Source organism: Lissotriton helveticus, chromosome 4_1 (genome assembly GCF_964261635.1).
Source record: "Lissotriton helveticus chromosome 4_1, aLisHel1.1, whole genome shotgun sequence".
NCBI classification, from domain to species: domain Eukaryota; kingdom Metazoa; phylum Chordata; class Amphibia; order Caudata; family Salamandridae; genus Lissotriton; species Lissotriton helveticus.
This window is the reverse complement of record NC_136063.1, coordinates 1,134,227,725-1,134,240,973: the sequence shown is the minus strand read 5'-3', so window position 1 is coordinate 1,134,240,973 and position 13,249 is coordinate 1,134,227,725. Positions and strand designations below refer to the sequence as shown.

At 46.2% G+C, this 13,249-nt stretch overlaps 1 protein-coding gene across 1 annotated transcript in view; it reads right to left on the bottom strand.

The window, feature by feature from the left end:
- The window catches only part of LOC144829022 (uncharacterized), a 384,583-nt gene that overhangs the window by 353,181 nt on the left and 18,153 nt on the right, over positions 1-13,249 (bottom strand). Inside the window, exon 2 of the mRNA XM_078687737.1 lies at positions 10,517-12,060. Within this exon, the coding sequence (XP_078543863.1) occupies positions 10,517-11,998 (1,482 nt within the window). The 5' untranslated portion in view covers positions 11,999-12,060. The remainder of the gene's footprint in view (positions 1-10,516; positions 12,061-13,249) is intronic.

Here is a 13,249-nt window from a genome sequence, read left to right as displayed (position 1 = left end):
ACATTCCCGAGTTAAAAACTAAACCAATGCACTTCAGAATGGACAAGAGCCTATGCCTTTAGTGTAAAAATTAGATTGGCACCTCCCTGTAGCCAAATGTGTGCTCAGAATGTAAGAGCCCTTCTTCGAGCAAATGGCTAAGTTTAAGCTATTCCAAGTTCTGTGACATCGAGTGGAGTGGGGGGTGGGGGGGGAGGAGTAGTACTGTTGGTTTTTAGGTCTCGCGACCTATCAATGCGCGCAAGCGCATTGAGCGGAGCGAGAATTCAAGAGCTCAAAAAGCTCGTCAAACCAAGGGCTTTTTGCTGCGGTTTTCTTTGAGTTCACGTGAATCACTTGACCAAACAAGCACGCGCATCAGCCTCCCTCCCTCCCAATTGCATTTTTTCACGGCCGCACAGCACATCAAAGGGCTTCGCCCAGCGTGCGCTCTGCGGCTTCTCCTCCCCTAATTAATCATGGCTGGCCGGCCGTACTTTCAGTTTCCCGGCCGCTCTTGTTTTCTCACGCGAGTTCCTCTTTCTTTCAGCGACGCTCAGTTCACTAAATTATGTGGCAAGTAAAGGAAAATTATGTGGCATGGCATTTTGTTGCATTTTTTATATATTACTACTCCATTATATTGCAATTCTTAGTCATGGTCATACTGTCTGTGCAAAGACTTCACCTTATTAGTGCCACTATAACAAACAAAGACGGAGAAAAGCAATCAAAAGGTGACCTGTTAACTTTTGCAAAGGGCCCACCACTGCAAACAAAGCCACGTCGCCACATTTTCAGTAACATTCATTCATTTTGCACATATTAAAAAAATAGTCATTTACAATACCAATAGCCCACACTTTCCTAATGCGAGACCTATTGGCAACGCCAGTGCTTGTTATTATTTGACATTTGTGCTGAAGGGTGAGATAAAAAGTTGAAAGTTTGAGTCTGAAGAGTGCGGAGCTGTAAACAGAACCCACAGCCCAGAGGTCTTTCCCTGCTTTCTCTTATTGGAACGCCTGTGAATATGTTCAATCCACATCACTGTAGTCCTTGTCATCAGGCCTAGATCATGGCAGGATATCTGTAGTACGAGTGTGTTTATGGCTATTACATATGGATTGGTTAATACTTGGATTCATTGGAACCCACCTGCCTGCTGCAAAAGAGGTCAGCCTCTTTTGTGCCAAGGCGGTGATGTCCATCTCAGACATATCAGCCCGCACATGTAGACTTCGCCGGCTTCCCAATAACTGGCAAAAAGGGTGGGTTGGAGAGATAGCCAACTCAATCCGTGCTTTTAGAGCATACTTCTTCATGTCTACGCCATACCCACTGCTTCCCAATTCTCTGTGCTGTGGTCATCTCTACCTGAGCTTGTAGAGAGTCGAAAAGCATCACACCGCACCCTCAAACGCAACCGATTCCTTGGTCTCTGGTAGTTCCTCCTGGACAGCAGGAGAGTGATAAATACCACCTGCCGACAAACCACTTTTAAGTTCATGTTTGAAACTTGCCTGCACATCTAAACTGCTGGAGCTTCATGGTCCTGGCAATTAAGGACCATGGGTGCTAGAGATGGGGGTACATACAGTGGCTATCAAAAAGAGGATGTGAAGCTTTCCCTAACATTATAAATGCGGGACAGAAGCAACACAGAATCCTTGAAACACAAATAACTTTGGTACTTTGTTATGGAAGAAATATGAGGTTGGTTGGACGGTCTAAGGATTGGCAGGCTAAGAGGGCTGATGTAACTTACAAGCATGCACAAGGAGGTGCCAGAGGTGAAGCTTTCTCAGAAAACCATCTACAGTGGTTGCCACCAAGGCGTTGTCTAAGGTGAAGAACCTTTCATCCCACATAAAAATTGAGGCCGCCTCCTCAATACCAAACGCTTAAAAATTAAGGGTCACAAGAGATACTAAATCAGAGGAAGTGTGTAAAGTTAGGGAAGGTGTGGAGGGAAATAAAACACATGGTCAGTTTGGATGACTTTCCCGGCTACTGTATAAATAAACAAGACTACAACCCACTGATAAGGTGCACGTTAGTACTTAAAATAGTGGATTGTGTGCGTGTGACCATTAAATAGGGAGTAGTCTCACAATATTTGACCTACCACTGAGAAGAGGTAATCATCTAGTCAGACAAGCATGTTAATTCAGTTTAACAAGATGTTTAAGAGGTGCTACGATTTTTGAGAGAAAATGTGTCCTCTAAATGTTCTCCAACAGTTGGGTTAACCCCCAGCATTGTCAAACTGCAGTGGCGTTGCTTACATACACACGGGTGCTTACTCATGGCAATATATGGAGGTAGAGACATAGGATAGACGGTAGAGAATCAGGAGAAATGCTACATAGTGTAAACTGTTTATTCTGAGGATACCAATGGAAGACCTGCAAAGATGCAATTAGTAGCCTGGATTTTAGCATAAACCAAATGGAAAACCAGTAAGGATACAGAAGAGGCGAGTGTGAGAAAGTGCCATCTTTCTTGCATTGGTATGCCCCCACTTTTTTCTGACTGCTGATGTGCTTTGACTGAGTGTGCCCTGGGCTACTGTGTTCCTTCCCTTAAACTGTTTTACAACTAAACCCCAAGTGACATCTCTGGCCACCTGTCAGCCCCTAGTACATGGTACCCTAGGTACCCAGGGCAAGGTGACCCGAGAAGACCCCTGAGGGATGCAGCACTTATTGTGCCACCCTCAGGGGCCCTGTACCCCGACACCCACACACTGCCTTTGCAGGCTGAGTGTCTAAGTACAGAACTAAACAAAGAGTTACCATGGCACACATCCCTGTATGACATGCCCACAGAACCCACTGCCCTGGCATACTTCAGTCACCCCTCTAGCTGGGTGCCCTACGCCAGAGGTGTGAGCACAGGTGCATGAGCCCTGTGCCCCTACAGTACCCAGGGCCATTCCTGGGCACTAAGTGCAGTGATGCCATTAAGAGTATATAGTGCTGGGAGGTTGTCATTACGAACGCCACAGCACCATAATGGCTACACTTAAGACTGACAAGTTTGGGACCAAACTTCTCAGCACATTAAACCCGCACTGATGCCAGTGTGGGATTTAATGTAAAATGCACCAGAGGGCATCTTAGAGATGCCCCCTGAAAACCTAGCCTACAGTCCAGGTCTGGGCTGAGTGGCTGCCACACAGCAGACATTGTGCTGGACCCCTGGGTGGAGAGCCCCCCGCTCTCCTGGGCCTGCAACAATGCACATCCTGGGCGAAGTGCTAGGTCTCTTCCCCCAGGATGGGCAGGGGGAAGCTTCAAAGGCATGCCGCCTCTGTGAGCTTCTCCAGACCATTTGCTGTACCCAGCAACTTGCCCCCACCAGTCCTGACCCCCACTCTGGCGGAAAAAACTACGTCAGGAAGGGGTGTGTGCCAGACTGTGCCAACCCCACCCCTCAGGTGGGGGAGACTAGGTGAAGCACAACCCCGGGCTCTGGCCATCTTGAAGATGGGGAGCCTTGCCCAATCACAGCTAGGCTCCTGCCCCCCTCCCACAGGAGAGGAGCAGGCTAGGGGGTGTCCCCACCCCAGGACAGGTACCTATTGGTCCCTGTCCTTGCCCTACCTGTAACGCCCCTAAATTCAGTATTTAGGGGCTCCCTGAACCTTCCTTCCTCAGATCCCAATAAGAAAGAAGATCAAGAAGAAGACCCCCCCGTGCAGCTGCTAACAGGACGACAACAACTGACTTGGCCCCAGCCCTACCGGCCTGTCTATACTGGAACCTGCTCCTGCCTAATCCCGGCGACTCCTGCAGACAGCAACCTTGGGTCACCCAAAGGACCTGCCTGCCTTGACCCTCTTAAAGCCTGGGACTCCCATCAGCAGAGGCTCTGCTGCAACACCACCCCTGGTGCCAGCCAGGAAGCTCCGGACCAACCCACTCTTCACCCACCTAGCCCGGCCCGTGCCAGAGTGATCCAGGACCATGAGGACGTCCCCCCGGCAACTGGGACCCGAAGTCCAGTGCCCAAAGACCCTCCTCAACAACCCCTGCAGGCTCAGGACAGAGGACCCCTCCGACCGCGACCAGCAGGGAGTAAGATTTCCCGACCTCAAAAGACACCCCTGCACCCAGTGCCCCACGGCCCCCTGTGCCCAACTCCTGGGTGCCTACCTATCCTCCAAGATCCCAACTTACCCCTCGAAGTGTTGGTCGCTCCAGAAGATCCTTCGTCCCCAAGCCTGCAGCCTTTGTTCCCTTTTCAAGATCCTCATTGAATAACATTGAGCGCCCAACGGCTCAAAAGCACCCTGCACCCAGCCGCCCGAGTGCCCCTGGCAGTGCAACCTGTACCCTATCCTACTTCCCTAATTGCCCCGAGCAAGTGACCAGGAGCCCAGCACCCACGTGGCCTGCTAGCCAGCAGCCACCAACTGGAGGCCCCCTTTCCCTCATTGGATAACATTGGACCTAACTACCTCTGCACCCGGCCGCCCCTGTGCTGCTGGGGGTGAACCAACTGTACTTACCTGACCCTGGGGGACCCTGAGTCTATGCCCAGAACCCTAACTTCACCAGCCAAGTACTCACCTGGAAACCGATAACTCACCTGTGATCAGGGGAGAAGCCAGTACTGTACCTTTTAGCCCAGTACTGAACCGCAAAAGTAATCCTTACCGGGTTTACTAGTAATCTGTATTTTCTCCATAGGAATCCATTATCTGCTTTTCTATGAAATTTCTTTTAAGGGTCTACTTTTGAAAATTTGAAATATTCTGTAAAAATCATATCAAATACTGAAACACAATTACTCACCTGTTTTAAGTTGAGACCCCAGTGCTGGACCCAGGAGCCTAGTACTGCATTACAAAAGTAACGCGATCATACTTTACCTGCAACCTGTACTTTCTCCCATTGGATAACATTGCCTGTTTTTCATTGAAAAGTTTCTAAGTGTTAACTTTTAAAACCACTTTATATTCCTGAAAAATCACTACCATAACAAATGATTTTACTAAATTGGTTTCAGCTTACACACCAGGACTGAACCTAGGATCCAGTCCTGGAACTACCAAACTAATCTACAAAGTAATCAACTGTACACATATGATGAAAACCCATTGAGCTGAATGCTATAGTGTGTTTAGAATTGTGTAGCCTACTGCAACCCCTGTATCTATTGTGTTCACAAAGTTTATTGCCTCTTTGCAAAGTAATTACATGAGTACTCATATCGAGAAAAGTATATTTTTATACCTGTTGGTTCCAAGAATAAAACAACTATATCTGTTGATATAAAAACAAAAAGGCCTGGAGTTCAGTCCTTGAGTGTGTGAAACCTTTTGCTGACAGTGTGTACAACAAATGCTTTACACTGTCCTCTGGTACTGCCTTACTGCTCGACCAAGCTACCACTTTTGAGTGTAAGGTCAGTCCTGATTTTAACCTCTGTTATACCTCTGGGATTTGTGGACTCTATACACACTGTACCTTATTCTGGCCGAGTATATATAGAGCCACTTTCTCACAGAGTGACATTAGAGGGGATCTTTTTGAGTTCGGAAGAAACTTGGGGGACTCCACCAATAACCTGAAGCTAATTCGACTCACTTGTCTGAGAGAAGAGCATAATCTACTGTTGGCAAATGAAGCGAAGTCCCACCTTTCAAGAGTACAGACTCTAAAAAAAATACAAGTCAGTTAAATTGAAACACGCCTTGCAGGGAGGAGGAATCCAGATGGACAGGTCAGCCAGGGATGCAACATCACAAGAGGCAAAAGGATAAGATTGGCCCGTGTACATTATGCTGAAAAGATGATGACCCAAGCGAGCTAATGGGGCATTGGGCACCAAAGGATTACTGAAGAAGGTTCAATTGCCCAATCTGTCAGACAGGGAGATGCGTAATGGAAAGGATAAGATAAAATAAATACTTTACTGATGTCATTATTCAATTACAGTTAGTCACAAACCAGGGACCAAATATTCTACCTACAAACTGTTGGATGAGATGATGGGATTAACTTTTCCGTTTATGTGGGCAATGAGTAAGTCTACCCGCATATACCAGGAAGGCAAAACCATGAACGAGTTCATAAGATCTTCCCAACTCTCCCCAAATCTTCCAAACTCTCCCCAAAATTGTGACACTAAGGTCTAAGATAGAATTTGAGGCAATAGGCTAAAGTGGGTAATTGTCTCTCGTCAAGAGTGGACAGATTTGACTTTGTTTCAAAGGGCAAATATCCCAGGTGTCACTTAATCTCTGAAAGCTACTTAAGTAAATTGACGGGTCATGAAACATTGAGGAACCCATGATGATTTTACCGTTTGATACAGAGTGCATTCAATTCAACATAAGGCCTTTTCCTTGCGCTCAAAACAGAGATGGGCTTTGGCCTAGAGTTTACATCATGGACTGCATTGTTGCACAACGATCCCAAGGACCCCATAAAGGTGAATAACGTGCAGACTCTGAAATTCAAGCTGCACCGGGGAAGCAAGGATGCCCTTCATCCCACATGCTATGTGCACTATCTTTTAAGCCTCTAGAGTGCTGGATCAACTGATGCGTTCTGTGGCTGAGAGTGGTGCACCGAGAAACTGTCATGACCTAGGTTGATCACAAAGCAGTGGTGGCAGTGTACAGAGTTTTGTGAACTATTTGCCCTGATCAGACCTTTATGTACTGTAACTGAGGAGCACGGTCTACTACCTCCACTTGTGTAAAATTCCACTTTAGTTTGACCTTTTTACCACAATTCCTAGACCCCTTGCACTGAAATGCCATGTGTGTGGAGAGTGTTATGTATGGCAAATAAATAGCAAGTGCATGGTTGTCCAGTTATGTGTCTGGCGAGAGTGAATGCTGGGGCCAGGGGGCCTAATTTGAGAGGATCCCAGATTTAGCATGACAAAAGATGGAGGTGGGTACAACTTACGAAGTGGAAATGTGCGGACTGCATTTTGGTGACGTTCGGATGGTGATCCAGACACTGGAGTGAGGGTAGATTGAGACCATCTGAAACTCAATGACATCATTTTAGCAAAGGGCTGCTGGATTGGTTCTTGAGCATGGACATTTGGAGGATGTTCGAGATGGCATACGTGAACAGTTTTCTGTTAAATGTGCGGAGGTTTCTAGACCAGGTCTTACCAGTGGTCTTTGGTTGCTTCAGGAAGGTGAAAGACAGCTAGATGCAGAAATCTCAAACGCTATTGTGCCTTTGTTTTGGATACTCATGCTTGGAGTCAGCCTCCTCATGAAGTCAGAAAATAACATCTGAAATAGAACCACAGGAAACTGGTTCTAGGACCTTAGACAGTGAATCAACATAGCTCTCAGGAAATTTTAGTGGGATCCAAACCACCACACTTTGTTCCAGTTACAAATTCTTCTTCAAGGACAGGAGTGCTCTGCAGTGTACTCGGAGCAGCTGTCTATATAACAGCAAGTGTCCCCGAGGTGGAGAAGCCGAAGATCTGACCGGAAAGAGGACACTCTTGTGGGTCTAATACTTTAATACTTGACTGGGAGGCAGTTAGACCCCCCTCACACAATGGACTATATATAGCAAGAGTCATGCTAGGGTGTGCAAGATGAAGGTGCTATATGTTATATTCTGTTATATGCACCTGAAAAATAATTTCACTGAGATAATAAAGTACTTTTTCACTATGATAAACTGCTCACCCTCGCTAATCTGGGAGTTAAGAGCAGAAGGGGTGTACCTGGCACAGGTTGCAGAGCAACAGTACGACAGACCCAAGGACATTAGTGGTAAACTACTTAACCAACAATGGCTGTGGCATTCAGCGCCCAAACTGCTGAAGTGTTAATGATTCTTGGAAGACAGTTCCTAGAATGCTACATATTTTACTAGAAGTAGGTCTCACACTGATCTAAGGATATACCAATAAAAGGGGTAAACAGTCGGAGATTTACCCAAGTTCTCTAAATGGGCCAAATAGATGGACAAAGCTATGGTTGCAGAAAAGGATTTAATCAAGCGAAATGGGACCGCCAATGGGCGAAATGGAATACATCGTGGGGTGATATCTACCCAGCTCCTTAAGTTGAACTGCAGAAAAATGTTTGACAATGATCATCTTACTGCCTAATGTTGTATTGAGACGGGATTTAATTTGTGAACAAGTTTATGAGCCTTTATCATTGTGTACTAGTACTGCGTGGCTTTGTGGCCCACCACTGTACCATCACTTTTGTTTAATAAAAAGAAGAAAAATAAAAGAGGGGTAAACCTCCTCTTTTCCTTGTACAAGAATGGGATGTTGGTCCGTTCAGTGGATTGTCATTCGGTTTGAGTTTATAACAACAAAATTGGTGGAGTTAGGGTCCCAGGGAATCTGGTTTGTAGACCTGCGAGGAGAAACTTCCCCTAAACATAATTGGCAACACACTATGACCACGGGTCTAGAATATGCACAAAAAGCCTTATTTTGGCAAAGATGTGTGATCAATGTCCGAACTCTTTCAGAAATGTAGTGAAGGCTAAATAAAAAGTGAGGGAATTATACCTTAAGGACTAGAACCCTCACTCACCCATGGGTGACATGCTTCATCATATGGGTTCCTCCTTACCAGTAGAAAATCCTAGTTTCCATACTATTCTCTGCACTGCTTTTTAATCCTGCCAGTGAGAGCACACCAATAAAACTAGTTTTGTGCATCGACCTAGGCAGTTTTAACATTCACTTATATTTCACACCTTTCCTTCTGTGCTGTACCCTCACATATGGGATTTTAGCATACTGACTCCATGATTGTACATCAATGAAAACATCTCTGTGCTCCTTCCTCTCAGTGAGGAAGTTGTAGCTCCCAGTAGGACTAGGATTTCCTACTGGTAAGGAGGAATCCATATGATGAAGCATGTCACCCTTAGGTGAGGGAGGGTTCTAGTCCTTAATGGATAATTTCCCCACTTTTTCTTTAGGTTTTACTACATTTCTGAGAGAGTTCAGACATTGATCACACATCTTTGCCAAGACAAGGCTTTTTGTGCATATTCTAGACCCGAGGTGATAGTGTGTTGCCAATTCGGTTGAGTTTGCCTGGTGTTAATTATGGATAGTAACTTCTTGTATGGAGGCTCAGTGTATTGCCTGGTGTTAATTATGGATAGTAACTTCTTGTATGGAGGCTCAGTGTATTGGATAATTTCATAACGCTATTTTCATCCTTCAGGGAGATATTCAGCACTTGAGGATGTTGTCCCTCTCCCAGCTGTGTTGGGAAACATTGTGCGATTATGGACCATGAAAACACCTGATCAGCTTCAGTATGAATTTGATCTGGCAGACAGTGAAAGATAAGGCACCTTCAGTTCACCCACATGACCAAGTTATGTTGCTTGACCTGCCTCCTACTGTGGCAGGAGTGGTGCGCCTGGCATACAAATCAACAACGCCAAGAAGCTACAGACATTTCAACGAGGCCTGGGAACACGACATAGGGGTGCGCTCAAGGATGGCATGTCAGAAGAGACATTTTGGCACCCAAGGGAGGTAATGCTTCAATCATGTTTTGACATGATACAATTACACATTCTCCATCTACCATATTAGAACAGAACGAAATGCAAAAGGCCTGGTTTCTGAGGGTAACCGTGTAATGCAGGAAGGACAAAGGAACATTCTATCACACTACCTGGGATTGCGCCAATGAGCAGCTAAACAAACTGTCGTATTTGGAGCTTGGGAAACTAAGTGGAAATCAATGTGTTGCTTGGCGAAGACTCCACTTGACAAAACACCACTTCAGTTGTATTCAGGTTATTGAGTTGAATGGGATTCAGCTTGGAAGTTAAGTAGCACCAAGATAGCCACATTGAAAATAAAGAGGGGGAGAATGGACCGGTGAAGGGCCTTCGAGAGGGTAGTTTATGAATCTTGTTGGTTTCCATGAAAATTCAGTAAGATATGGGTGGTCTCATTTTGGGGTGACATGACGACCGGCGGATTTGTTATGTCCCTCCTACACAATTATACTGCTATTTAGAAAACTGTGGCTGCTGTTGGTCACAGTGGGTTTGTGCTAGGCATGCCAGCGCTGCTAGTTGATTTTGCCTGCCTTTTCTCTTCCATGCCATTTTAAGTTCACCACATGTATCATGAAGACACAATCCTTCAGTTTGCCAGGAGTAACTATCTAATCCCAAATAACATAGCTCAAGGCATTGTCTGTTCATATTTAATGAATTATGAGTATACAAGAGGAATTTAGACTTATGTAAATTTTAGGCAAATGTGCGGAAAAAAAGACTTGATTCAATTACACAGTTGAGATTTTTTTAACAAAAACACTTATCTTTGGAAAAAAAAGAATGATATATTTTGTTAATTCACGTTATTAACTAGGACAGTGTAGAGTAGTTTCACTATACGAGAATATGAAATGCAACCCTTCAAAACATCAAGTACTGTGTTTGAAATAGAAATGCTAATTATCTAACTGGTCAATCTCTAAAACTAAGTTAGGGAGGTAATGTTTAAAGTAATGTTTCACAAACAAGCTTAATTCACTCACCTCGCAGTAAAATTCATTTTTTTTATCTTCAGGATTGTCACTTTTCTTTGCATTTTCCTGGTCTCCTTCAGCACCAGTCACATTGGCTTGACCTTGGTTCTCATTATTATCTTGATCTTGGGTTTCATCCTTAACTTCGCCGTGGTTTACCTCACTTTGGTCTGTATCACTCATTTCCATATCACTTTGCTCCATATCACATGGCTCCATGTCGCTCTGTGTCTTTTCATCCTGGTCCATATTACCCAAAGTCAAATCTTTATTATTGTCTGGGTCTACAGGGCCCTTAGCTATTCCACCCTGGTCCCCAAAGCTTTTGCCCACCCCATCATGATCCACAGAGCCCCGCGCAAAATCATCTCGCTCAATCCCTTCTCGACCCATGGAGCCACCAGTCATCACACCTCTGGCCAGAAGACCCCTAGAAATATCATCCCTGCTCATAGGGCCCGGCTCTCCCCGGTCCATGAAGCCAGGGACAATCCCTTCTCTGCCCATGGTACCCCCTGCCATGCGGCCCCAGGTCTCATCCCTGACAATGGGACTGCGCTCTCTGCCAACAGGACTGCGCTCCCTGCCAACAGGACTGCGCTCCCTGCCAACAGGACTGCGAGTTATTCGACCCCTATCCATGGAACTCCACGTCAACTGATTCCCGTCTATGGGGCTAGGAGCCCTACCAGCTGGGCGATCCAATGCAATCTCTTCCCTGTTCATGGGAGTATGCAACTCTCCCATACCTACAGAAACTCTGCCCATATTTTCCCTGTCCAGAGGATTCCACTTTATTGCCTCCCTGTCTGGAGGACCACGGCTCGACCCATCTCTGTCTAAGAGGCTATGGCTCATCCGATCCCTGTCCAGAAGAAACCGCCCAACCCCATCCCGAGCGTCATGACCAATCCTCTCCCGGTCCACAGTGTCACGACTAGTTCTATCCAGGCCTATGGCACCACGCCCAATCCTATCCCTTTCCAGGTGGTCGCGGCCTATCCCATCTCTTTCCAGAAGGTCCCGGCCAATCCTACCCCTCTGAACAAGGTCCTGCCCAATCCGATCCCTGCCCAAGAGGTCCCGCCCAATCCGATCCCTGTCCACGAGGTCCCGCCCAATCCGATCCCTGTCCACGAGGTCCCGCCCAATCCGATCCCTGTCCACGAGGTCCCGCCCAATCCGATCCCTGTCCACGAGGTCCCGCCCAATCCGATCCCTGTCCAAGAGGTCCCGCCCAATCCGATCCCTGTCCAAGAGGTCCCGCCCAATCCGATCCCTGTCCAAGAGGTCCCGCCCAATCCGATCCCTGTCCAAGAGGTCCCGCCCAATCCTATCCCGGTCCAGAGAGCCCCAGCCCCCCCCATCCCGGGGGCCGCGGCCAAACCCATCCCTGTCAATTGCGCTACGGGCCAACTCATGCCTGTCCATTGGTCCACGTGCTGTCCCAACTCTGTCCATGCTCCTCCAGTTCGTGGTGCCTGGTTTCATCTTAAGGTTTACTGTCTTTTTTCCGATAACGTAGCTGAAATTCGTTCACGTGGTTGTAGGTGCTGACAGAGAAAAATATAATGAATATCAGAGTGTCACCATCAAAGTTCACTATAAAGCAAGAGAACGCAAAGGATTTAAGACAACACCTGCCTCTTTTGTTTTTCTTAAACAGGTTTATTGGATTTTCTGTGACATCACATCACATAACAGATTTGCCACAACAAATATATTGATTCATGCATCTATGTCTCCAAGAAGCGTATTTTCGGTTGTTTCCCACTATTTTCTGGACGTTAGACTTCTGTATACAGTGTTTTTATAGTAATATCCATGCTGCATTTATCAAAGTCCGAACTATGTGTTATACATGTATAGGCCAGTAAGCAGTTTTAAACATTAACAAGGTAACAGTTGAGCAATGCAACAATTACTCCCCCCTTGGATATCAACCCATCTCCCCACCACGCCCCTAGCACCACCCGCAATGTTTGATAAATACAATATTTATTCACATGTCAATTTATTTATGCCTACATACATAAATGTTCTTGAGGAAGCTAAACAACCATTCCCGTAGGTGACTGGTAGTCTGTGTCGCTGGGTGCTTTCTCCTACAGCAGTCAGGGGGCTGCATTTCTATGCTTCAATTGCATATAGTGAGGGGCAATCAATGGCAGGTTGTGACCACTGGGAGCTCACTAATTTGGCGCGGTCACCTCATGTGCATGCATTGGGTGTCCTCCGTATATTGCCAACACCCCTGAGGACTGCCTGCCCTTGACCATATCTCCCAAAGACAGCAGACCTGTTCATAAGGAACCAAGACAAAGGACTTTAATGATCCGTGATCCCCGACCACTCTGCACCGACACCTACACCCAGAGTCCAGGAGACCCACCAGTCCAGAAAAGGTTCCGCAGCAATCCAGAATACAAGTCCAGCAGTGTGAATCCAGAGGCCCTCCCCTAACTGCGACCTGCTCTATTAAGAGAAACGTGAGGTCAAACAGAGGTGTGGAATTTAATTAAAATATCTACTTGGCAATGGGACAGGTTGCTTCATAAATCTACTTGTCCTGTGAAAAAAAATCTACTTGTCTCTTTGGGACCATGTAGTGCGGCCACAAATTATGGCAGCAATCTCATATTGGAGCACTGATAACAGCCTCTATGATTATGCCAGGGTTAATACTATAGTAGGGCTTGAAAACTAGCAATTTACTTACTTTGCCACCTTTCTGCAGATCTA